Below are 25,962 nucleotides of genomic sequence, written 5' to 3' on the forward strand. Positions count from 1 at the left end.
TATTTTTGTGTTGAATTTAATTGTTACCAACAAAGAAATAAAGAGGGACTAGTATAGATTTATTTCAAGCTATTTAGCTCTCATCAGCTAGCCATACCCTTTTGGGATTCGAACCCGGATTGCTTACATATTAGGTAGATGTATTAACCTCTAAGCCACGGGTTCTCCTCACTTTGTCAGCTACACCAGGGGAGAGATTAAGTGTTTTTTTCTCCAGTGGTGGTCTATCACCAGGGAAAAAACACTTAAATTCTCCCCTAAGGAGAAATTTCCTGACAGTTAGAATAATTAATCAGTGGAACAACTTGCCTCCAGAAGTTGTGAATGCTCCAACACTGGACATTTTCAAGATGAGATTGGATAACCATTTATGTGAAATGGTGTAGGGTTTCCTGCCTTAGCAGGGGGCTGGACTATTCTAATTTCTCTGGTATAGTCAACAAAGCGAGGAGAGCCCGTGGCTTAGAGGTTAATACATGTACCTCTCCTCTGAATATGTACATATCTACCTAATATGTAAGCAGCCCCGGTTCAAATCCCAGAAGGTATGGCTAGCTGATGAAATAGATCTATACTAACTTCCTTATTTCTTTGTCGGTAAAACATAAATTTAACACTTTCTCCGATGAGTTTTTAGGGGCCAAAATTAAATAGACAAAAACCAGAGTGTTACTTGTTTTTCCTTTCCTTCAGGATGCAACGAGATCAGGAACGTGACTGACCTCTTCCTTGTTTCCCAAGAGAATGAGACTTGGACACCAATGGACTGTCTGGTTGGCTTCCAGTGGTGCCACTCAGCCAACTCATGCCAACCTCTAGAAAGCTGCTGCCACCAAGAGCCATGTGCCAACTCAACAACTCAGGCAGCTGCTGGTCTTCCTCACCCCTGCAAAAATCAAACCTGGAGCGTGGTGCTTAAGACGTCACATTTTATGTTGCCCCTGGGCCCCTCCACGCGGTACCTTGTAAGTGGAGAGTTCTTGGCATCTCTCTTTTCCCAATCTCTTGGGGGGGGGGAGAGTGATTTCTGTTGGGGAGAGCAGAGGGGAAGGGATTTCCAGAGATTAAGTTGCCTGTTCTTATACGCATCAAGAACAATGTGATCTCAGAAAAGGGCCAGACAAAGGAGATATTGCCTAAAGAAAATGCCTGCATCTCCCCCACTCCCCCACTCCCCTGCAGAACAGAGAGATTGGAGGGAGGGGGAGAGAGATTTCAAGAGAGTACTATAAATTGTCTATAAAGTGTGACCATGGCCCCCAGCCCCAGACTGCCAGCACGATCACATTGCTTTCAATGTGGAGAAGAGCAAACAGCTTCTCTTTTGCAATCCCTTTCTCTCCAATCAGTCTGCACTGCAAAGTGGGGGGAGTGTGGGACAGAAACACAAGTCAGACACAGGACAAATGGTCCATAACTGAGGACTACCTATAGGACAAAGTGGCTCTCTGGAGTTGCTTTCTTTTTCTTTTTCTAATCATTCCAGAAAAAGATTTCTCAATTCTCTGAGCTGCATATTTGCCCTTCTTGTGACCCAGTACCTTTTTCTGCCTTAGGGGGAGGGGGGGCAGTTGCAATCAAGCCACTCCATCGCTGCTCCCCCCACTTTCCTCCAACCCTTAGCTCAGAATTAGTGAGTGAAGGGCAGGTTGTATTGTGTTGGGAAGAATTAACTCATTGAGGCTTCTCTCCTGTAGTTGCTCTTCAGAAGCAAGGATACCTTTGTGAAACCCAACGATACAGTAAGTGTCCAGCATGATGCTGGGCCTGGCGCTTTGCTCCTTTGCCATGCCAGCCAAAAGCCACTCACGCAGATGAGCTACTTCACCATCAGCTCTTTGGATTGGGACCCGGGCTGGCCTGTCCACCCCGCTCCCCAAGCCTGGCAGAACGATTCCAGGTGCCCTATCAGGATCTTGGCGGCTGCTGAAGAGACCATCCCGCTCCTGCCGAAAAACCACTCCAGCGTCCACCGCCCTGGCCTTTATGCGGTGCAGGCCACAGTCCACAACGGCCTCTTCAGGAGGAACTTCTCCTGCGACTTCTGGGCTCTTTCCGCTATCTTGGGCCTCCGTGTTATCTACCCACCGGAAAAATGTGGCAAAGTCTACATGGAAAGCAACAGCACATGGCTGGTGGTGAAAATCCTTTCTGGGATGAACGCAACCTCTGGCCGGCTGGGGGGCAACCAGAGCTTCCCTTTTGGACGGAGCTGCCCCCCAGCGGTCACTCCACTGGTGGCAGAATGCACAAGAGACAGCAATGACACCTGGTTCTCTGTAATCCTGCTGGAGGGCATTGGGCATAACCTGAGCACTGTTGTGTTGTGGGCCAAGAATGCCGTGAGTTCACAGAACATCACCGTCAGGGTGAAAGCGGAGGATGCCATCCGAGGATTGCGTGTGACCCCTGACCCAGAGACCAGGGTCCTTCAGAACAAGCGTGTGGTGAGTGACCAGCTGCCCATGTGCCCAACGGACAACAGGCATCAGTTTTGTGGCTTGATAATCTTTTTCAAACAAGATTTTAAAAAAAACAAACTCAGGTTTTGTGGGTTTTGGATTGAGCGCAAAGTGAGATACCAACATGTTTTAGTTTCTTAGCGTTCCTTCCTTCCTGGGTCATCCCAGGCCACAGAATTGTGTCTGAAATAAAAGAGCAACTTGCAAAAAGCAGGCAATACCGAGAATACATGTAGCTTAAGGCTGATGATGTTACCTGGATGGTAATAAAATGTCTTTTAAGACCAGTTTCAGAGAACCACAAGCGTGTGAGAATATAGACAGTCACATCAGAACTCAGTTCTTGAGATGGCTCAAATGAAATCCTTATTCGATCCTCAAAGGTGCTTCTTTGTCTGCATCTAGAATAGCCTGATGTTTTCCACTGGGATGCTTGAAAAAAATACAATGGTCTGTTCCTGCAAAGTCCATTCTCCCCTTCAACTGGAAGGTCCTTGCGGTTGTCCTAACACTTAGATTATATACTATTTCACGGTGCTTTACAGCCTTATCTAAGCTATTTAGAGTTAGCGTCTTTCCCCCAACAATCTGGGTCCCCATTTTACCAATCTCAGAAGGATGGAAGTCTGAGTCAGCCTTGAGCCAGTCAGGATTGAACTGCTGGCTATGGGCACAGTTAGCCTGCAATACTGCATTCTAACCACTGGGGGAGGAAGGAAAGATGGAAGGACGGAAGGACGGGCAGAGTTGGAAGGAATCTTGGGGGGGTCTTCTAGTCGAACCCCCTGCTCAGGAAGGAAGGAAGGAAGGAAGGAAGGAAGGAAGCAAGGAAGGAAGGAAGGAAGGAAGGAAGGAAGCAAGGAAGCAAGGAAGCAAGGAAGCAAGGAAGCAAGGAAGCAAGGAAGGACTGACTACCAATAGAACTTAGACATATATTGCTTCACAGCACCTCACAGCCCTCTCTAAGTGATTTACAGAGCCAGCACATTTCCCCCAACAATTTGGGTCTCCATTTTATCAACCTCGGAAGGCTCAGTTAACATTGAGCCGGTCACGATTGGAGTCCTAGTCCTAGCAATGAGCAGTGATTTAGCCTGCAATACTGCATTCCAAGCACTCTGCCACCAGGGCTCCTAGCCTAGCCTTGGACATCAGCAGGAGGCTGAGTATCAGACCCGCTTCTTTCACAGTTAAGCCTGTTGGTTCCTTCTCAGGGGGAAAAAAGACTTGATGATGGGAGGGCTCAGCCACCAGCCCTTCAAAGGCCTAGCTTCAGCTTGGCCAGAATCGAGGAAAGAATGGTTAGCATGGATGGACAATGGTTACTCCTTCTGAAATTGCTGCTTGTGCCCCTCCACTGCAGAGTTACATCCCTGTGATGGATGCTGGGTCGGATGTCACCTTCATGTGGAGACTGGATGACAAGAGCTCCTTTACTTTCTACAATGACGTCTTCCACGTCCTTTACCAGTCCCCGGCTGTGTACAAGCTATCGGTAAGTCCGGGCCTCCTAGTGGCCCCTCTTTTAGGAACCGTGCCCCAAAACTATGGATTCCCACTTAAGGTGGCCACTCCGTAAATTGTGTGTTTCTCCTGCTGTCCTTCCAAGTGGCACACAGGATTTTTACCAAGCTTGATTTGCAGTCTGGGGTGTATTGTGGCCCTCAGCAGGCAGGGATTCCTGCCTGATAGGATTCTTCCCTTGGGATTCCCAATAACTGTTTCCTTTTTTTTTTATCCTGCCAAGGGTAAAAGGATAAGAATAGGAGTTGAAATAGAAGTAGAATACTTTATTTGACCAAGTGTGATTAGACACACAAGGAATTTGTCTCCAGTGCTGAAGCTCTCAGTGCACATGCAAAGCAACAGAGTAATCTTCATCTTCATCATCATCATCATCATCATCATGCAAATAAGAGGGAGTAGTAAAGAAGATAAGGAGGATAACTATAGCATATACACCGCTTCACAGTGCTTTATAGCCCTCTGTAAGCAGTTTACAGAGTCAACATATTGCCCCCAACAATCTGGGTTCCCATTTTACTGACCTCGGGATATTGCAGCCATACAACATGGCTAAATATTCTTAGATATAAGATAGTCCTGTGAGAGTTGGGTGTTCATCAGAGTGATAGCTATCTTTGTGTCAAGTTGTTTTGGCATGCAATGCCCTATACATCATCCCAAGGGGAGGAATTGAAACCGTTTGTGTCCAGGATGTGAGGGGTCTGTAGATATTTTCTCAGTCCTCTTTCTGAGAGCGCAGTGTACAGGTCTTCAACTGAAGGCAAGCTGGTTACAATTACCATATTTTTCAGAGGATAAGATGCACCCTTTTCCCTCAAAAAAGAGGGTAAAAATCTGAGTGTGTCTTATACACTGAATACAGCATTTTTGGCTTACCAAAACCCTGCCCCCTTTGTAAAAATGGACGTTCAGTGGTTTTGGGAGTGTTTCTGAAGGCTGGGGAGGGCAAAAACGAGCAAAAAACCGGGGCGTTTCCCCCCCCCCCCCCCCCCCGTCAACCTCCAGGAACATTCTACAAGCCTCCCAAAGGTCTGCATGCCGCCTTTTTTGTTGTTGCAAAAAATGGCCCTTTTTTGCTCGTTTATGGGGGCCCAGACCCCAGAAGCACTTTAAGAGCTCTGCATGCCCTCCACCCCCCCACCCCCCAAAATGAGGCGTGCAGAGGGTTTGGGATGCCTGTAGAGTGCAAAAAAAATTTACCTCTTCAAAATCATGGTGCATCTTATACTCTGGTGCGTCTTATAGTCTGAAAAATACGGTATTTTCCCTGAAGTCCACGGGTGAAATCTACTTACCTTCGTTACTGTTTTTCAAATGTGAGTGAACGCGATTCCTCCGTGCATGCGCAGGAACCTCTGTGAAGCGCAGAGTGTCAAAAATGAGGTGATGACGTCTGAGCGGGTGGGCGGAGCCTCCCGCCACCGCTGCTATCGGTTTGCCTGAACCAGATAGAAGCAGCTGCATTGCACCCCTGCTTCAGTCCTAACTGTCCATGGAGTCTGTCCTCTCCTGTTTGGTTGCTCTACCAAAACGGAAGTGATAGAAGTACAAATGGCAGATTCAGAAATTCCTTTGCAAAACTATATCAGCAGTTCCTGGGGCAGTCTGACCTCCCTGAGTTGATACAGGAAGAACCTTCTTCCTTGTGCCTTTTTAAATGATGGTTCTAATCCTGTCTGACAGAAACACATTTAATTAATGCACCTGACAGACAATGGGAAAGTGTACAGTTTTGGTTTAGCTGGGGCAAACTTTTTCGCCTTGTTAAACCTCAAATCCAAAATAAGAAATTGATACGAACTAAAGGTTCTGGCTATCTCAGATTAATTCTACCCCTTTACACCTCAACAATCTTGAGTTTATGTACCCTGCCTTGCCTAGTTCATCAAGATTGTCTCCATGATGTTTCAGTGGCCAATGTTGATTGTTACTTTGGCCCAAGATGGCTTGACACTGGTTTTCATATGCTGCCATTCTCACGGTCAGGCTTACAAACTCTGATTCCAGGAAGGGAACACCCCACCTTCACCCCTGCAGTAGCTCCCGTAGCTAAGATGAGGGAGAATAATTGTCCCAGATTATCCTGAGAGCTTCACAGCAGAATGGAAATCTTCATATGATTTCCCCTGATTTAGCATTCGGACCAATGCTAAAACAGGGGGGGTGAGAAGGGATTGAAAGGAAGAGAACCACTTTTTAATTAGAATAAAAAGATACCAGCGGCTAACATGCAATTCACAATCGTACGATACCTGATAAATATATTCCTGCAAGCCAAACGAGAATCCAAAATGATGGTAAATTTAGTCTAAAGCCAATTAAAAAGATTGAGTAGGAGAAGTCTTGAGTACGTCTCATTTGGGCTAGACTGAGTTTAAAAAACTGGCTTTTGGAGGAGAAGAGAGGCGTGGCCAAGACTTTTTTCAACACATTCTTGAGGCTAATAGGCTGAATTTAACCCATGCTTGCTTGGATTCTCCAAGCAGCGCACAGGAGAAGCAAAAGGCAAAGCGTGATCTATAAATCCCCCTCGTGGCCTGGAGGTAAAAAGAACGATGAAAATTGTGAAACCGCAAATGCCCCCGGGTGTATTGGGGGGATGAAGTCACAAAGCAGTTTGTCTCTGGTCTCTCCAGCTTACAGCCTCAAATAACGTCAGCAACATCACGGTGTGCTATAACATCACTGTGGAGGAGATGAACAGGATGAAGGACTTGAAGGTCTCGGAGATCTTGACCCACGTCCCACAGAACAGCAGTGTGGAACTGTCAGCAATTGTGACTGTGGATTCGGCTGTCGATGCCAGATTCCTGTGAGTTTTTCCACTGGCTCTCCAACAGACCAAGACGGGGAGATCCACCCTTCCCCAGCACTCAGGCCAATGAGTGGTCCAGAAAGACCAGTGGAATTGCCCTTGGAGAGTTGTCCCAAAGGTGCTTTTTCAGGTGGCAACTGGACTTTCTGGTTTTCTTTGAAGACGTTTCGCTTCTCATCCAAGAAGCTTCTTCAGCTCTGACTGGATGGTGGGGAATGGAAGGATTTATACTTATTTGCATCCTTTTAGAGAGTTGTTGAGGCACTTGGAGGTGTCCTCAGGGTCCTCAGGGTCACCTAAGTAGTGCAAATGGGTGAGGAGCCTTCTTGGAATTGCTGAAAGGACTGTGTTGTAGACTGGAGATACATGATGTCGTATCCCTCCCCCTCTGTTGAGAAGAGCTATTTAATTTTGTCCTAGATGGCCTCTTTGACCCTTCTTTCAAACCAGTGGTCCCCTCTGTTAAACATGTGGCCTTTGCTGTCTTCAAAAGAGTGACCTTTGCCTTTCAAATTCAGATGGACTCCTGAATCTTGTCCTGATGGGTTTGTTCTTCTATGTTGTGCGTTTACTGACAAACATGACTTGGGTGACTGATAATCTCCATAGATCTTTGAGAGATGCAGCCTTTTAAAACTGTGCAGGGAAAAATCATTTTTCATCTTGAGCCTTTTATTTTTACACATCTTTTATGACATTTGACCTACATTCCAGGAGAGAGAAGTCCCCTGAGGATGGGCTCCAGTCTTTTCTTCTTTGGCCCAAAAAATCACACAACTCAAGAGTGAATAACTGACCCGTTGCTCCTTCTACTGACCGTCTCATTTTCTGACTCCCCAGGTGGGACTTTGGTGATGGTGACCAAGCCATTTTGGAGTTTCATCCTCCCTATAATGAGTCCTTCCTGAAGCCAGATCCCAAGATCCACCAGGTGCAAATCAGGCATAATCTGTCCCATATCTACCAAGACCCAGGTGAGAAATTCTTTGGATATTTGAAATCATGACTGAGTAAACTATGCACAGATATTTGGAAAGAGGGGACCAATTCAAAGCAGTGGAAGGAAGGGTCAGGCTGAAGTCTGCATTGGAGTTAAAATGCCCTAATACAGCAATCCCCAACCCTTAGGCCAGGGGTCGGCAAACTTAAACACTCAAAGAGCCATTTGGACCCGTTTCCCACAGAAAAGAAAACACCGGGAGCCACAAAGGTCCTAACCGGAAGCCTCCTGTTCATTTCTGGAGCTGCTGACCAGAAGTTCAGTTCCCCCACTATAGAGTCTCCTCCGAGCGCGGCATACTTTTTCCTCTACCTGTCATAACCAAAAGCCCTATCAATTGGAGGGACAACTGGAAAACCCTCCCCTTGCCATAGAGTCTTCTCCTGGCACACTCTGCTTCTCCCACCGGAAGCTCCTCTCAAAATTGTAGCGCCGACCGGTGACGGAGCCGCAGCAGAGGAAGGAAAGAGCCACATGCAGCTCCAGAGCCACAGTTTGCTGACCCCTGCCCTAGGCCATCGCCCGTTTGGAAGCATGCCCATGGAAGCAGCAGGCAAGCACCCTATATCTGCAGCTCCACTTGTGCGCTCAGTGAGCGGGTGAGCACGTGCATGCAATTCCACTTGAGCACACATGCTCGCCATTTGCGCAAATGGAGCTGCTGCACTCACCCGCCACTCACATGGAACCATCCCTTCTCCCTACACACCAGTCTACAAAGCTGAAAAGGTTGGAGACCATTGTTCTAATACAGGGGTGTCAAACTCGATTGCATTGAGGGCCGCATCAGGGTTGTGTTTGACCTCGCGTGTGTGTCTAGGCTTTAGTGTGTGTGTGGCCAACTTGACGTCATTTGTGTCAGGGGCACCTGTGGTGGCCCAGGCAGCCCTCTGCTAGCAAAAATGGATTGATTGATTGATTGATTTGATTGATTTATTTAATTTGTATGCCGCCCACTCTCAAAGAGACTCAGGGCGCCCAGGGGGAGCTTTTTTACTGGCAGAGGCACCGCAGGCTGGTCCTTCGCTATTTGCAGGGCAGCCCCGTGAGCCAGATCTAAGCACCCCCATGGGGTGGATGCGGCCACGGGCCTTGAGTTTAATACCCCTGTTCTAATATTATTCCCACAATAATTAACAGCTATCTGTCCCATTTAAAAGCAGAGCCAACGTCTTTCAGCTTCACAGGCCATGGATCTGCACCCTGAGTCTCTTTTCCTTGCTTCTATTGGCTAATGTTTCTTTTCTCTCTTTTCCTGTTCTTCTCACCCCCTCCTCCTCCAGCGGCAGCACCTTTCTCTTGTCCTTCCTTCTCTTCCATCCTATTGGGTGACTGTCCTGCCATCTTCAGGTAGCTCTTTTTATAACTCTTGCAATGGTTGTCATTATCCTCATATATTCTGGCTGAATCACAGCGTTTGGGGTTTGGAGAGGAGAAATTGGGTTGAGAAAGAGGGCAAAGGGGAGCACATTCAGCAGTTTTTGGCAAGTTTAACACGGGTGGACTTCAGCTCCCAGAATCCCCCAGCCAGCATGTCTGAACTGGGACAGGAAAAGAAACTGGCATTGGGAAGATGGTCTAACCTCCTGGGGGTTGTTTTTGCAAAATAACCTTCGCTGCCTTACTAGCCAGCGTCATTGCACATTGCTTGTTGTGGTTTGCAACCTGCACATAATGTCATTATTGTTTATTCATCTGTTTGTGTGCTTGTATGTTGCTGCCTGTTTATTTGCCCATCAGATGCTGCTGTGTGTCTTGGGGAGGGGGAAAAGGGAGGCCCTCTAGTTTCCTTTCTGCCTTGGTCTCCTTGGTTCTCTCAACAGCAAACGGAGGAGGAGGGTTAATGAAGTGAAACCGAAGATGAGTGGAGAAAGACTCATTTGCCAGCAGGGAAAATTTATGAAAGTATCAAAATTTAGCATACACGTCTACATTTGGGAAGGATTTGGCTTACTTTATAAACAATTTGGGGTGGTGATTTAATTTAGAACACTTAGAGTCCTCATTTAGTGACTGTTGGAAGATGGAACCGAGGGATACTTACAATCCAGATTCAAAGTTCTGACAGGTTCCCCCCACCCTCCACCCCGTCACAAGATTGTATTTTGGGTACTCGGCAACTAACTCACAATTAGAGTTTGCAACATCCCATGGTCATTACCGCAATTTATATTGATTTTTTTATTTTTTGCCAGAAACTGGTGTTTATCTCTGATTTCTGGGGGAAAAAATATTTATTGCGGACAGTGGATTCACTTAATGACTGCTGTGTTCACTTAATGACCCCGTGATTCACTTAACGACCAATACACCTGACTGCTGATTTTTATTTATTTATTTATAAAAATTCTATGCTGCCCATCCCGCCAAGGCTCCCTTTGCTGTTACATATAAACATGGAAATAAAATGTAAATATGTAGTTCCACTATCGGAAAGAGTCACTTGATAAGGTGTCAATAGGACTTCATAGGCTCAACCTTGGGATTGGGATTGCCTCCTGCAGAAACTTTATGGAAACTTCCGTTATGAAAAGAAAGGAGAAAGAAGTCCAAGGGATTGTCTAGAAAAAGGGTGCTGCCAATCAGATGACATTTGCAATTTTCCAGTTTGGGGAATTTTATGAAATTTTCATGTATGTTCTTTTAAATAAAGATTCAGAGTAGCTGAGCAGTTTTATTTATTTCCTTAGACGTACATGTTATTCTCATAATTGACTGACAGAGCATCTTACTATCCTGCCATGTTTAAACAGAATTAAAAACAACTAAGAAATAGAACCATAAATTAATATGGTAAACATTAAATACTTCAATGCTGAGGAGCCATAGAATCTCAGACCATCATATATTCTTGGGGGCGGGGAATCTCATTTAATTCATCTTCCCCCCCCCCCAAAAGAAAAGTCCTGCTGAAACAATCCAGTTTTGATTTGCCTTCCTAATCCTCCAAAGTTGAGATAAGTGAAATCGTGGAGAATGTTATTCCAGAGAAGGGAAGTAGCACTCAATGCCAATGAATGAGAATACAAACTTCTCAAATCACATGAAAATAAAACCAAATGTCTGCTCCAAATTCTGAGCTAAGAAAAAGACACGGAGAAAAAAACAGATGTACTCAGTCGGTTCTCTTTCTGCCCTAATGGACAGTTTCCTTCTCTTTGCATTTATCCATTCAATCCTCTCTTTTCCTTACTGCGAGGGACAGTTGCAATTTGATGCGTGGCTCAGAGGCAGGCTGGAGGGGTCTAGGACAACTTGCCATGGCTGACATGTCCCAGCCAACCTGTCTCACTGTGAGACAAGTCGCCACAGGACAATTCAATGCATGTGTCAAGGTTCCAAGTAGTAACTCTCCATAAAAAGCAGAAGTCAGAGGCAAGCAAGTTCCTCAAAGGACAATTTTATTGGAGATATCATATTGGCACAAACTGGTGAAAACCAACTCTGAAAATTCCCGCGGTTTTCAACTGATAGAAAAGTTCCCCCTTTCCCCAAACAAGCAGTCACATTGTCCAATCAAGGTGCTGGCTGGTCATGTGGTAACCGGACTCCTCCTCTCCCCAGCCACCAGTTGGAATGTCCTTGGTTCCCACAGGAAACTATTTTGTTTTGGCTACAAACTCCATCTAACTATGTTCCCCCTCCCTTTCCCTTCTTTGCACTGTGGCAACCCTGAAGCCTCAAAAATGGCTCCGGTCAGGTTCACTTCAGAATTGACAGTGTGATAATCAAGAAAGAAACGAGTGAATTGCAGCAGCACTTGCCTTGCTTTAGGTTTGACCCTTCTCAAGTTAGAAGTCCTTGAGGCTGGGTGCAGTTCACTTGTCCTTCTCTTGAATTATCCTGGGTTGAATTGTCCCACAGCAAGTTGGCCATGGCAAATAGTCCCAGTCCAGCCTGCAGTGGGCAGTGATGAAATTATTGGTCATCTCAATTTGCCTTTCCTGAGGCAAAGAATCAAATCAAATCCTATTCCAGGTAAGAATATCCGGAGCAGAGGAATAAAACGGATTTCTTAAAAATCAGTAGGTCCTCCTTCTTTCTATCAGCACAAAGGGCTAAACTGGGCTTCAGGCTGCTGCATCCATGGGTAACAAAGGCCCTTTCCTTCACAATGCATCCTGGGAGCAAAGGGAAAGACCGCAGCATCAAGTACCTGCTTCCTCCTCAGCGAGGTGGTGGCACTTCTGGCATGCTTGAAAGGAGGAGAAATATATTGGTTAGGTTTGCCTGGAAAGCTATAGACACAATTCCCTCCCCCCTCCCTCCCTCCCTCCCTCTCTCTTTCTTGGCAAACTTAAGACCTGTGGATCAACTCCCAGAATTCTCTAGTCAGCCATGCTGGTTGGGGAATTATGGGAGTCCACAAGTTTTCGTTGCCAGGGTTGGACACTGTGCTGTAGACTGACTGACTGAAGAGAGTTTGGGTAGTTTGTATTGAGGTAACAGGCTGTCTGATGAAGCCACAGCCTGGTTTTTCTGCTTGAGCATGGCGGACTGTGTGAGTTCAGCAGTGTCGATTTTTAATCCTGACCTGAATTTCCGATCCATTGGAAAAATGAACACTTCTGATTCTTTTTCTCTCTCTCTAATTTTCCCCTGCAGGTAAATACAGCCTGACTGTTGTAGTCTCCAATGAATTTGAGAACCTGACCTGTTCAATCCCTGTCCACATCTATGCTCACCTAACAGAAGTGACCATGCAAGTAGCCTCAGATGTTTTGGTGGTGGGCCATCCTGTCACCTTTGAAGCTCAAATGATGCCCTCCAGCTTCGGAGTCTCTTATACCTGGAATTTTGGGGACGGGTCAGAAGCATTTGTGGGAAGCCAGGCCGCCGTAGTCCACACCTACAGTTCCAGAGGGATGTACAAGGTCAGGGTGCAAGCAAACAACACCATCAGCACTGTTGAGACATGGCAGCATTACCAGGTCTTTGAAGAGATCAGTGGGTTGTGGGTGTCCTTGAATGAAACCATAGAGCTTCGCACCCCGATTGAGATCAGCGCTTCTGTGGAAACAGGAGATAATATCACCTGGATATTTGACATGGGCGATGGGACCATCCTGGAGACTCCTGTGGCATCCGTAAAGCATACTTATTTAAAGGAGATGAACTGCACCGTAAATGTAACTGCGATGAATCCAGTCAATTCTCTGTCCCGAGCTGTGCCCGTCCAGATATTTGTGCTGATGGTGCTCAAGATTGAGCCTTCCTCTTGTATCCGAGAAGACCCCAAAGTACAGCTCACAGCTCACGTTTCAGGTAATCCCCAGAACTACTTTTTTGACTGGACATTTGGCGATGGCTCATCCAACATCACCGTGTATGGTGATCCAACAGTGATCCACAACTTCACCCTCAGTGGAATCTTCTCCTTGTCTTTGGTCCTTTCCAGCAAGGTCAACAAAGCGCAGTACTATACGGAGATTTGTGTGGAGCCAGAGATCACCAATGTGACGCTTTTGGTAAGGCCAGAACTGCTGTGGCTCGGCAACGAGACCAAATTTCAAGTCACAGCCTTGCCGCCTTACCGCTACCGATATCTTTGGGACTTTGGGACGAACGACTCCGCCAGGTTTGGTGGGACCGAAGTGAGCTATACCTACAGAAGTCCAGGGGACTATATGGTCATGGTGACCGTCTGTAACAACGTCTCTTTCAACAATGTCTCGGCATCAGTGAAAGTCCAGGAGCCGGTTGGGGTGGCCAAGATTGAGTCAAACGGCTCAAAGGTTTTGGAGCTGAACCAAGTTTATCTCTTCTGGACCAATGTCACTGGGACCAATGTTAGTTATTTGTGGTACTTTGGGGATGGGACTTCCCAGTTGGCAAAATCCATCACCCATTCTTACAACAAGAGTGGTACCCACACCATCAGTTTGACGTGCTGGAACGATGTCAGCTTCCATGAGGCCAAGATGAACGTAACCGTGAAGAGGCGCCTGCAGGGCCTGAGCATCAACGCCAGCAGGACGGTGGTGCCTCTGAACGGTTCTGTAAGTTTCACGGCCACCCTCCTGGTGGGCACTGCCATCCGGTACTCTTGGATCTTGTGCGACAGGTGCACTCCCATCCCGGGTCTTTCCACCATTTCCTACACTTTTCGCTCTGTTGGGACGTTCAACGTGATTGTGACGGCCGAGAATGAGATCGGGGGCCTGCAGAGCAGCATCTTCATCTATGTCCTGCAGCAAATAGAAGGGCTGCAGATCACCGGAGGAGACTTCCTGGACAACATTTACTTCCCCACCAATAAGACGCTGCAGCTCCAAGCGGCCGTGAAAGACGGAACAAACATCTCTTACAGCTGGACTGTCCTGAAGGAAAGTCACACCGTGCAGACGTTTACCGGGAAGGCTGTCTCCTTTGTCATTCTGAAAGCAGGCGTCTCTGCTGTCCATCTGAAAGCCACCAACATGCTGGGAAGCTCAGCTGTCAACAAGACGGTGGAGTTCATTGAGGAGGTGGGCGCCTTAAAGCCAACCGCCACCCCTAATCCTGCTGCAGTCAACGCATCTGTTAACATCAGCGCCAGTGCAACTGCTGGAAGTGGGCTGCTGTACACTTGGAACTTTGAAGATGGCCTTTCTCTCTGCACAGACTCCAGTACAATCGCACACTCTTTCCCGAGTCCAGGCACCCAAACCATTGCTGTGGTGGCAGGAAACAAGTTTGGTTCTGCCAATGCATCCCTTGTGGTATGCATACAGGAACCCGTAGTGGGCCCAGAGATTAGGATCATAAGGCCAAACAGCAGTTCTGTAGAATCTGGCACCGTGGTAAACTTTGCTGGGGAGCTGGAAAGGGGATCGGATGTACTCTGGATGTGGAAGATGCAGGACAAAACCATCTCGGGCCAAAGGGTGGCTCTCAATTTTCCCATGGCCGGAATTTTTCCTGTCTGCTTGAACGCTTCTAACGATGTCAGCTGGGACATAGCTTGCCTCAATTTGACAGTCCAAGATGCAATCCAGGGTCTGAAGCTCAGCGTAAGCAAAGACGTGCTGCAGCCAGGGGAACTGGTCTCTTTTGAGGTTGAAATAACCTCTGGTTCCTCGGTGAGCTACAGGGTCACCATCGGCCGTAACCACTCTGAGATCCTCAGTGCTTCCAGCTTCACCTACAAGTTCAGCCAGGTTGGAGAATACTTAGTGAGAGTAACTGCAGAGAATCAAGTAAGTGTGGCTTACGCAGAGGATCTTATCGTGGTGCTGGAGCCCGTGTGTGGCCTCCAGATCACCGGTTGCTGCGAACAAGGAATGCCCGCTGCGGTGGAGAAGCAGTTCACGGCTCGGATTGAGAGCGGCTCATGGGTGTCTTACGTCTGGCAGTTCACCTTAGTAAAAGAGCAGCAACGTTCCCAGGTTCACTTAGAGGGCCAAAGTGTCTCTTACACCCCAGAAGGAGCGGGGCAGCTGGACATCCACCTGTGTGCTTTCAACCGTCTGAGCAGCCTGAACGTAACTGTGGTGATCCAAGTCCAAGATTTCATCCTCCAGCTGTCCATCCAGCCTGTTGATTCTTTCGTCAACCGCACAACTTTCTTCGAAGCATCTGTGCTGCCCAGTGCCAGAGAAGTCCTCTTCTGGTGGCATTTTGGAGATGGCTCTCCAGCAGTGCAAACGAGTGTGCCGTCTGCCAACCATGTTTATCTGAGGCCCGGTGATTATGCGGTGGGTGTGAATGCCACCAACCTCATCAGCTTCTCCATTGCCCACCGCACGGTCACGGTCCGTATTCTGGAGTGCGAGGAACCAGAAGCTGAGCTTGCTTTACCTGCTCAGGTGTTTATGAAACGATCCCAGAAGAATTATCTGGAGGCCCAGATTGACTTGCGAGGATGCACCAGGTACCAGACTGCCTACCTCTGGGAGATCTACAAAACCCCGAGCTGCCTACACCTGGAGGCTTTTGCCAAAGTCCAGTTGGTCAGCGTGGACGTGAGCCGACCACAGTTGGTCATCCCAAAGCTTACTCTGGATCTCGGCAACTACTGCTTCAAATTCTTGGTCTCTTTTGGTGATACTCCTCTGTCCAAAAGCATTTTTGCCAATGTGACAGTTTTGCCCAATAAACTGGTACCCATCATTGATGGAGGATCGTATCGTGTCTGGTCCAGCACCCGGGACTTGATCTTGGATGGCGAGAAATCCTACGACCCTAACTGGGAAGATTGGGAACAGACACCGTTGTATTATGATTGGACTTGCGTATCATCTTCCAAAGTAAGTGAACCTGGATGTTGCCCCCCCCCCTGAATAGAGCTCTAGATTAGTTGGGGGTCACCTCTCAGGGTGGGGACTCCCTATTTTTACTTGGTTGCTCAGTGGCTAAGACACTGAGCTTGTTGAGGTCAGCAGTTCGAATCCCTAGCACCACGTAACGGAGTGAGCTCCCATTACTTGTCCCAGCTTCTGCCCACCTAGCAGTTCGAAAGCACGTAAAAATGCAAGTAGAAAACTAGGAAACACCTTTGGTGGGAAGGAAACAGCGTTCTGGGCACCTTTTAGTCATGCCGGCCACATGACCACGGAGACGTCTTCGGACAGCGCTGGCTCTTTGGCTTTGAAACGGACATAGCAATAGCAGTTAGACTTATATACCACTTCATAGGGCTTTCAGCCCTCTCTAAGCGGTTTACAGAGTCAGCATATCGCCCCCACAGTCTGGGTCCTCATTTCACCTACCTCGGAAGGATGGAAGGCTGAGTTAACCTTGAGCTGGTGAGATTAGAACCGCTGAACTGCAGATAACAGTCAGCTGTAGTGGCCTTCAGTACTGCACCCTAATCACTGCGCCACCTCAGCTCCCTGAGCACCTCCCCCTAGAGTCGGGAACGACAAGCACATATGTGTGAGGGGAACCTTTACCTTTAAGTCACCTAGAGTGGCCTCTTGGTAAGATGGGTGGCAGATCAATTTATCAAACAAACAAATAGATAAACAAATTTCTCCACCCATCTAAATGCTAAATGCAGGATCTGGCTTTTGCCACCAATCGCTTTGAAGTTTTAGGGCATGCGATTGGCTAACCTGTAATCCCTCACACTTCTGCGGTGACCTTGGCCGCAGATGGTGAAACATGTGGCACCTCAAGCTTGCCAATGGCTGAGTTGAGAACACCAAGCAACGCGAGTGTTGCCAATGGTCCCTGCTGCTCACTCCCAGCCTCTCCCCACACGCCCCTGGATTTGGTTTCACAGACAAAATGCTCTTTCTGTTCAGGCGTTTCCGTTGGTTTTCAGTTGGAATCCAACTACTAGTAATGTAAAACTTTTAGCCCCCCCCCCCCCCTCTCTTAATACATTGGATATTTTGGAATTTAAATGTAGTTGTTTATTTCTTCACATTTAATGACCAGGGTTCCTCTTGGAAGATGTCACTGTTAGCCCAGGGAGCAATCTCACATTTGCATCAGGGCCTCACTGGTCAGCCTGAGCTGCTCTGTAAATGCCCTGCTCATTTCCTAGGTAGGAAACGTTCCACTTGGTCTCCCAGAAAGACGTTTTTCTTAAGACCGAGAGAGAGCAAGCACTTTAATTTGTCCAGCTGCCTCTTCTATTCAATTGTGAGAGTTTTATTTACACAGGCAAGAAAAACCAAAAGTAAACATATAGACTGGACAAAACCAGGCTTAATAGCAGTAACTGTGAGAGGGATCCTGTTTTGGTCACCACCCTATAATAAAAATGTTGAGACTCTAGAAAGAGGGCAGAGAAGAGCAACCAGGATGATGTGGGGATTGGAGGCTAAAATATATAAAGAACAGTTGCAGGAACTGGGCACAGCTAGTCTAGTGAAGAGAAGGACCAGGGGAGACAGGGTAGCAGTCTTCCAATATTTGAGGGGCTGCTACAGAGAGGATGGGGTGGGATGTCAAGCTATTTTCCCAAGCACCTGAGGCCAGACAAGAAATAATGGATGGAACCTGATCAAGGAGAGATTCAACCTAGAAATAAGAAGAAATGTTCTGACAGTGAGAACAATCAACCCATGGAAACAGAGTTGCCTTTGGAAGTTGAGGGAGCTTCATCAATATAGGCTTTCAAGAAGAGACTGGACTGCCATCTGTCAGAATTGTATAGGGTCTGCTTGAGGGGGTGTTGGACTATGTGACCTACAAGGTCCCTTCCAACTTTGTTAATCTAAATTTCTGACTGTTTGCTGTCTGGTTGGGTCATTCCAGCAGAGCAGAAGCATAAAATCTAAGACAAAGGCAAACAGAAGAAATTTGTTTAATTTGCAGATTTGGGGGGGCGGGTTAAGAAAGGAGTGGGAATTTTGTTTTAAAGAGAGCAAGAAAAGAGGAGCCTTCAAAACAGGAGTAACAGAAAGTAGCAAAACCTTGACTGAGAATATTTGATTGTGAATTAATTCAAGTGGCTTTTGAGATAGATTGGCACTCTTGATTAGGAGTGATTTAGATCATCCACTTCCTCTGCCTCCATTTTTCTTGCTGAGTTAAAACATAGTGTTAAATTATAGAACCACAGAATGTAAAAATTGGAAGATAGTCTTGGGATCATGGAACCCAACTCCTGCAGTTATCCTCACAATTGGCCATCCAACCTCATGAAACATTTTCTGAGAAATTGAGTCTACCGCTTCCTGTCCCACTGGTGAACAGCTTGTAGTTCTAGGACATTTTTCCCAGGGCCCAACCCAGTTCAACTTCCTTTTCATATAAACCCCTTTTTTCATATCCTGCTGTCTTCTGGAACACCTCCAAACATGACTCCTTCCAGATGTTCAAAAACAGCTGTTGGATGTTCCCATCTCTAGCCCTCACACACCCAATGCTTTTCATGGGTGCTGTACTCCAGAGCTACTACCATTTTGGTGGAGCTCCTCTGGGACTACTATGGTCTATTTTATCAAAACATTTTAATTTAAATTTGTCTTCCTCAACTTGGTATAACCCAGATGGTTGCTTATAACCAATATGTTTTCATTTGCGGTTTGGGCTTCTTCCTTCGGGGCCGAGGGGAAACTTAGAGAATCTCTCATTTGTCCTTGATTTAAGGATGTGGCTAGTCCTTGTGTCCTTTCCATCTTCCCAACATTTGGAACTCAGCATCAAAGGCATGTAGGATAGAATTGTTTATTACTCTTACTGTACTAATCTCAAATACTGCAATGAAGATAGCTTTATCTTGGAAACTACTCAGCTACACCTGCAGAGATATTAGAAATAGGTATAGTGGGATACGTTTGTGTGTTATTTTGTGGGAAAACACAGTGATGGAGAGGCTTGGTGATGTTGTAGCCTGCCAGTGGCCAGCTGAGCTGGCGGCAGACTCAGACAGTGAGGAGGTTGGGGAGGAACCTGGGCCAGTCCTGGAGTCTGGGAGGCTGGGGGAGGCTCTGAGGAGGGCTCTGTATTGGAGGCAGAGAGGGGCAAGAGCCGTCCGACAGTTATCAGCTGCCTTTGGAGTCAGAGATCAGTGGGGCAGAAGAACAGCTGGAACCTGTTCAAGATGCATGTATCCGCAGAGTTGCTCAGAAAAGGGAACAGTTAAGGAACAAGGGCCAACTCAGGAGTAAAGGCACAAGTGGAAAGGCCTCTCCCATAGGGAATAAAAGAGGAGCAAAAGGGGAGTAGAGTTTGCACGAGACAATATGTTTGTATAGTATTGATACGGCCTGGCAGATCTCCAAGCCTGATAAGGTCTGTGGTTGTAAACTCCCCCTTGAAAGACTGTTTGCTGGATGTGAATGAGAGGAATGCACATTCGCTTAATAAAAAGGGGTTTTATCGGGACAAGGAGTCTGCTTTGTGATTTAGTGAAGCCAAGATCAGAACAGGTTAAAGTTTACCTTGCATCTGGCTAGTTGGGACACAACAAACTCTCTCCAGATGTTCTGAGTTTCTCCTTTTTTATCGTCACACAAACTAGAATTCACCTGGTGCACATGGCCTCAACTTCAGTGCCACAGGAGGACTGGTCACCATCCCTCGGGCCATGCTGGAAGCAGATGTGGAATACACGTTTGACCTCACCATCTCGAAACCAGGCATGGATTCAGAAGCCACAAATCAAACCGTATGTATGAACAAGGCACTTTCCTCCTGCTTGTTCTGCCCTCCATGCAAACACTTTCCATGTTGCCAGAGCTGAACCTTTCAAAGCAGCATGAAAAGAAAAGATGGAGCTATTCCTTGGGGATCTTCCTCACAAGGAAAGTGCCACCTCCGGCACATCATTTTCCTCAAGAATGCTTCTGGACTTCACACAAGGCCCCAGTGGAACTTGTAAAAAAAAAAAAACAAAGCATGTGGCTTTCTGCAAAGTAAGGTTCAGGGGGGAGGGTGTCCATCTGCCTAAAAAAAGAAAAGGAAAAAAGAGCAGTAAGTTAAGATAGGGAGGAAACCTCCTGGGGTGTATCAGAGCTGAAATGCTCTGAAGTCTGCTACTGGTTCGCTTTGCTACCAGTTGACTTCGGGCATGCGTGCTACTGGTTCATCCAAACCGGTGGTAAAAAAAATGCTACTGGTTCAGGCAAACCAGTAGCTCCAACGATCAGCTGTGCGACAATTTCTAATCACACAGCACAGCTGATTGTCGCACATCTGATCATCGGAACTTTAAAAAATGCTACCGGTTTGGCTGAATTGGTAGCTCCAATAAGGAAATGAGACATTTTCTAACAGTGGGAACAATCAACCAACGGAACAGAAGTTGCCTTCGGAAGTTGTGGGAGCTTCATCCCTGGAGGCTTTCAAGAAGAGACTGGACTGCCATCTGTCAAAAATGGTGTAGGGTCTTCTGCTTGAGCGTGGGCATGGACAAGATGACCTATAAGGTCCCTTCCAACTCTGTTAATCAGGCTCTGTGAACGATCTGGGATGGGAGGCCTTAGTGGGAGATGGGATGAGGCCTGACATAGTTCTGCCAACTCAAGAGATGGTCCTTTCCTGCACTTGAGCCTTAAAAATGTGCCCCCTGGGCCCACTTGGGGGAAGGAAGAAGGGGCTCCTGTCCATCTAGAAGATGTAAGTCTGCTTGTTGTGTCTCGTATCTCAGCAACAACCACTGAGGTGCTGGGCTGTTAGTTCTAGCTTTGCAAAAAAAAAAATCAGGAGAATCCAGTAGTTCTTTTTCTGATTGAAAACTTCTGCTCTGCAATAAAATATGAGTTGGAAAAAATGCTGCCAGATTTCTCCTGACTTTTGCTACCGTGCCTGAACAATAACTCTCCTCCTATAATATCCTTGGGTGAACCGAGACTGGGAGACTGTCAGCACCTTAAAATGGTCTCCTCTGATGCGTCTATGCACCCAGATGCCCCCAGAGAGCAAAGGAAGGGCTCTTCGGAGTCTCGGGGAGCTGGAGAACATGTTCAGCCTGTCCCCTCTGCTTGGATGCTGAAGCCCATGCTTCCCTTCTATTCCTCTTTGCAAAGAGGGGCTTCACCATGGGATACATGGGGGGGAAGCTCTGGGTTCCTCACTTTGTCAGGTGTGTGTGACTTCAAGACTTCCTTTGTTTTTCTTCTCCTGCTGCTTGGGAGAAGTAGTGGGAGGGACAGCCCCACCCAGCTTTTTTTGAATCCGTGCCTTCTGGAGGACTGAACTGAATTGCTGGAAGCCAAAAAAACCTTCTGGTTTAGATCACCAGTTTCAAGGGCTGCTTAGCAATTAGAGAAGCAGCTTGTCTTCAAGTGAAAACCATAATTGCCTTGATTATTCTCTCTGTCCCTCTCTCTTTCTCTCTCTCTCTCTTTTTTTTTGCAAAGTGGAGGTTGGAAGGGAAGGCTGAGAAGAAGAAAAAAGATAATTCACGTCAAATTGATAGTCTTTCAAGGACATTCCGTCCTATCTACTTTGCATTGAAGAATTCCAAACAAATGATCTGACTGGGAATTTGCAGGGCTGGAGGAACAAACGGGGTGGGGGTGGGGGAGAGGCATTTGGGTCTCTTCGGAGTTTGCCAGGCACAGAGCATCTCAGCGGCTCCTGCTGGAAGGGTGTGTGGACAGCTCTGATTTTGGGGGGGCTGAATGCCAGACTCAGGGAGGGATACCCCATAACCAGAGTGTCCAAAGAGACCAGCATCCTGAGTAGGGATTTTGAAACGTGATTTGAGCTGCCTTTTGGCTGCCTTTTCACACCGCTCAAATTCACTAAGCACTCTTTAATCTACTGGGGTTGACTTTCCTAGCCAGTGTCTGTGGAGCAGTATAGGAAGACCTCCTCTTAACGTCCACAATTGAGCCCCGAATTTCTACTGCTCAGCAAGACATTTGCTAAGTGACCTTTGCCCCATTTTACGTCGTTTCTCGCAGCAGTTGTTAAGTGCAGTTGATAAATGGGTAACAAGGTTGTTAAGCAAATCTGGCTTCCGCGTTGATTTTGCTTGTCAGAAGGTGGCAAAGGCGAACACATGACCTTGGGACACTGCAACCATCGTAAATGTGAGTCAGTTGCCAATCATTTGGGTTGGGATAGTCTAAAGAAAAGAAGAAGTAGGGGCAACGTGATAGCAGTCTTCCAATATTTGTGGGGCTGTTACAAAGGAGAGGGGGTCAAATTATTCTCCAAAGCCCCAGAGGGCAGGACAAGGCACAATGGATGGAAACTAACCAAAGAGAGAAGCAACCTGGAATTAAGGAGACACTTCCTAACAGGGAGGACAATTAACTGGTGGAATAGAAGCTGTCTAGGAAGCCTGGTTTCTCCCACTCTATATGTGTGCTTTTGGTTTTTCTTATCTAAGTGTAAGACTTTACTCTTCTCTACCTTGAATTTCATTTTGCTCAATAGGGCCCAGTGTTCAAGTCTGTCAAGATCTTCTGGATCTTGAGCCTATCTTCTAGGACAGTGAGGGCTAACCTTTTTTGGCTCCCGTGCCAAAAGCGGGGGGAGTGCAGGGTTGTACGCGGGCGTGCCACACCCATAAAGCTATGTGCACATGACCACCCATTTCATGCATGCGCACACGACCAGCAAAACACCCCGCCCCACTTTTGGCATGGTTTTTTGCCCTCCCCGGGCTTGAGAGGCTTTCTAGAAGCCCGGGGAGGGCAAAAAACGCCCCCCCGGGGGGGCTCTCCGGAGGCTTGAAAAATGGATCTACAGCAGGGGTGGGTTTCTCGCCCCGTTCCAACCGGTTCGGTTGGAACGAGGCCGGCGGCGTCCTCGCGCACGTGTGCGGCGTCCTGGCACGCGCATGCGTACTAGCGTCTGTGCGATGCTCCAGCTGCTCCTGGAGGATCGCGCAGCCGCTGTATGCGTCCTGCGCATGCGTGGAAGCACAGAATTCATCAAAACCGGGTAAGGAGCGGGCGCGGGCACGCACGGGGGGGGGGGGCTTCGCCGTTCCCGGAAGTTACTTACTTCCGGGTTCGGCGACCAACCGGTTCGCAGGGACCGCCGCGAACTGGTTGAAACCCAGCCCTGATCTACAGGGAACCCAAAGTTCGGGAATGGTGACTTCCGGTTTATCTGTAGGGCCAATTTTCGACCTCCGGAGCCTTCAAGAGGCTTCCCTGAAGACTGGGGAGAGCGAAAAACATCCGAACGGACAAACTGGAAGTGACTTCCAGTGTGCTCGTAAGGCCAGTTTTTGCTCTCTGGGAAGCCTCCTGAAGGCTCCTAAAGGCTCCGGAGGGTGAAAAACGGACCTATGGGGAACTCAGAAGTTTGGGAATGGTGACTTCTGGGTTGTCCATAGGGCCAATTTTTGACCTCCATAGCCTTCAAGGATGCCTCCTGAAGGCTCCGTAGGGCGAAAAACAGTCCTACAAGCAAACCAGAAGTCCATTCTTAAACTTCCGGTTTGCACATAGGGCTGGTTTTTCACGCTTCGGAGGCTTCCTTGAAGCCTCCAGAGGGCAAAAAGCAGCCTCAAAAGCAGGCCGAAGTCAGCTGGCCAGGGCAATGCCTCGCGTGCCCTAACACATGGCTCCATGTGCCACCTGTGGCATGCATGCCATAGGTTCACCATCACAGTTCTAGAATGTTAGCTTAAGAAAACAGATTCTGAAAATCTCTTTTGGGGACAGAGGAGGCCTTTGAGCAGGGCCTCCTCAGGCCAGCATCTTCACCAACCTTTTCTCCTGTGTGCTGTTTGTTGGAATCCAATCATGGGTTAACTTTGTTCATTAGCCTAGAGACTGAGTATGTAATCTTGACCACGCCTCTCTGACTGGACTGGCTCAGTTTTTTTACTCAGTCCAGCCTAACGAGACGCATCTCAATTTTCTCTCTAGACTCATTGACAAATTTAACTTTCTAATTGGATTCAGCAGTTGCACATTGCAGTTTAAATGGATCTATTCCTTTCAGAGGTGGAGGCGGCAGTTTGCTGCCAGCCCAGACCCTCCCAGCCATCGGATACCTTGCCTGAGATCGGGGGTCGCTTGGTCCGTTGGCTCGTCAAGCCGGGACAGTGGTGGCATTTCCACAGGCGGAATTCGGGTTTTTCCCCCCTTGCTGGCTGTTTGTGCGCGTCCTGGGCTGGTGCGCCGCTCTGCGCTGTTTCACGCCGGGAGCAACCCACTTATGCAGCGCGGTTCACCCAGGCTTCCGCTCCTTGCTCTGCAGAGTTTCCCTTGGATGGAGCTGCGGCGGGCTGCGCCACGAGTCTCGTGGCTTGCAGGATTCCCGGGCGGTCTGTCGGTCCTTGCCGGTTTGAAATTCGCGCCCTCCAGGGCGGTCGCCATTTTGGACCGGGCTCTGCGCACGCGCAGGAATTGCCCAGAGGAGGCGGGGTACGTAATTTGCGCCCAGGCATCGGCGCCACCCCGACGGCCTCCTCTTTCCCTCACTTGCGACTTGCTGAGACAGTGAGGAGGTTGTCTCTGTGCAGTTGCTGTTCTCACGTGGCGCCTTGTGCGATGGAGCATTTTCTCGGCATTATTCCCTACACGAGGTTGAGCCTTTCCAAATATCTCTTCTATTTTACAAGGGCAGACCAATCGGTGCCCAGAGGTACTGTAGAGCCCATTTCTGAGCCCCGTTCCCCTGGCGAGGGGGGGGGCTAGTCCTAGGCCCGGCAGGGCCGCTACTAGGGCTTCCAGCCATAGGCCTCGGGCCTCCTCCGCCGTTAGGGATAAATCCCAAAAACGCAAGGACAAATCTAAGGCGCCATCTAAGGCCTCTGGAGCGCCCAGCAATTCACCCCTGGTGCTGCTTCTTCAGCGTGCTTCCCCGGTGCGCCCTACAGAGCAGGGTTGGTTTCCCGATGTTCAATTGCCCAGGGCTCCCATTTCCACGGAGGGGGGTTTGAGGCCCCAATCTCCTTCCCCCTTTTCGGAGCTAGGTGTGGCTTCGGCCCGTTCGCCCCCGTGTGCAGGGCCTTCTGCTACGTTCACCCCCACTGCTGCAGGCCTCAGGCCTATGGAAGGCCAGGATTTGGGCCTTCATCCTGACTTGTACCAAATGATATCTGCAGCTATTTCTAGGGGGGTGGATGTGGAGCTGCATCGCAGGGCCCAGGTTCCTAGGGCCACTGTGGCCCAGACTGGCTCTGATCCCCAGGCAGTGCAAGGGGATTCGTCTATTCTTCAGACAGACCCTCCTTCGCCTCTACCCTCAGTCTATAGCAAGGAGTTGGCCTTAGTGGAGGAAGGTGAGGTTATCGACAGGGAGTTCTCTGATGATGAAGGGCTACCCCTGGATCAGCCTACTGCCCCTGGATTGTTCCGGCACTCTCTATTTAAATCATTACTGTAAAAGGCCAAGACCACCATCCACATGGGGGAGGCAGCCTCTAAGGATAGCACAGTTGTGGGGCTGGATGCCACTGAGCACCCCTTCGCTGAGCAAGTGGCCTTGCAGGATGTTATTCCCTCTCCCAAACTCTTTCTAGATCTGATTCAAAAGCAGTGGGATCAACTGACCGCGGTTAACCCACCCAGCAATGGGGATAGGAAAGTGTACACTTCTACTCCAGAATTGGAAGGCCTTCTCCAATTCCCCACTGTAGATGCCCCTATTGCTGCCCTCGCCTCTCCACATTAATTCCATCAGAAATTTCGGAGAGTTTGAAGGCAGAGACCGTAAAGCCGAGACAGTCATTCGCAAGACCCATCAGGCTGCGGCCTGGGCCCTGCGCTCGGCTACCACGGCTTCCTTCTTTAATAGGACCTCATTGGTCTGGCTTAAGCAATTGCAGAGTAGGCTTGCCCCGGAGGAAATGCGCCTTCACCAGG

The 25,962-nt window shown here is 48.2% G+C and overlaps 1 protein-coding gene across 1 annotated transcript in view; it reads left to right on the top strand.

Moving 5' to 3' along the window:
• Positions 1-25,962, top strand: part of PKD1 (polycystin 1, transient receptor potential channel interacting) — a 174,501-nt gene that overhangs the window by 83,224 nt on the left and 65,315 nt on the right. The window contains exons 10-16 of the mRNA XM_032230933.1: positions 694-965; positions 1,698-2,447; positions 3,826-3,957; positions 6,626-6,801; positions 7,645-7,778; positions 12,410-16,032; positions 19,704-19,850. Coding sequence (XP_032086824.1) covers positions 694-965; positions 1,698-2,447; positions 3,826-3,957; positions 6,626-6,801; positions 7,645-7,778; positions 12,410-16,032; positions 19,704-19,850 — 5,234 coding nt within the window. The remainder of the gene's footprint in view (positions 1-693; positions 966-1,697; positions 2,448-3,825; positions 3,958-6,625; positions 6,802-7,644; positions 7,779-12,409; positions 16,033-19,703; positions 19,851-25,962) is intronic.

The sequence above is a fragment of the Thamnophis elegans genome, chromosome 14 (assembly GCF_009769535.1).
Source record: "Thamnophis elegans isolate rThaEle1 chromosome 14, rThaEle1.pri, whole genome shotgun sequence".
NCBI classification, from domain to species: domain Eukaryota; kingdom Metazoa; phylum Chordata; class Lepidosauria; order Squamata; family Colubridae; genus Thamnophis; species Thamnophis elegans.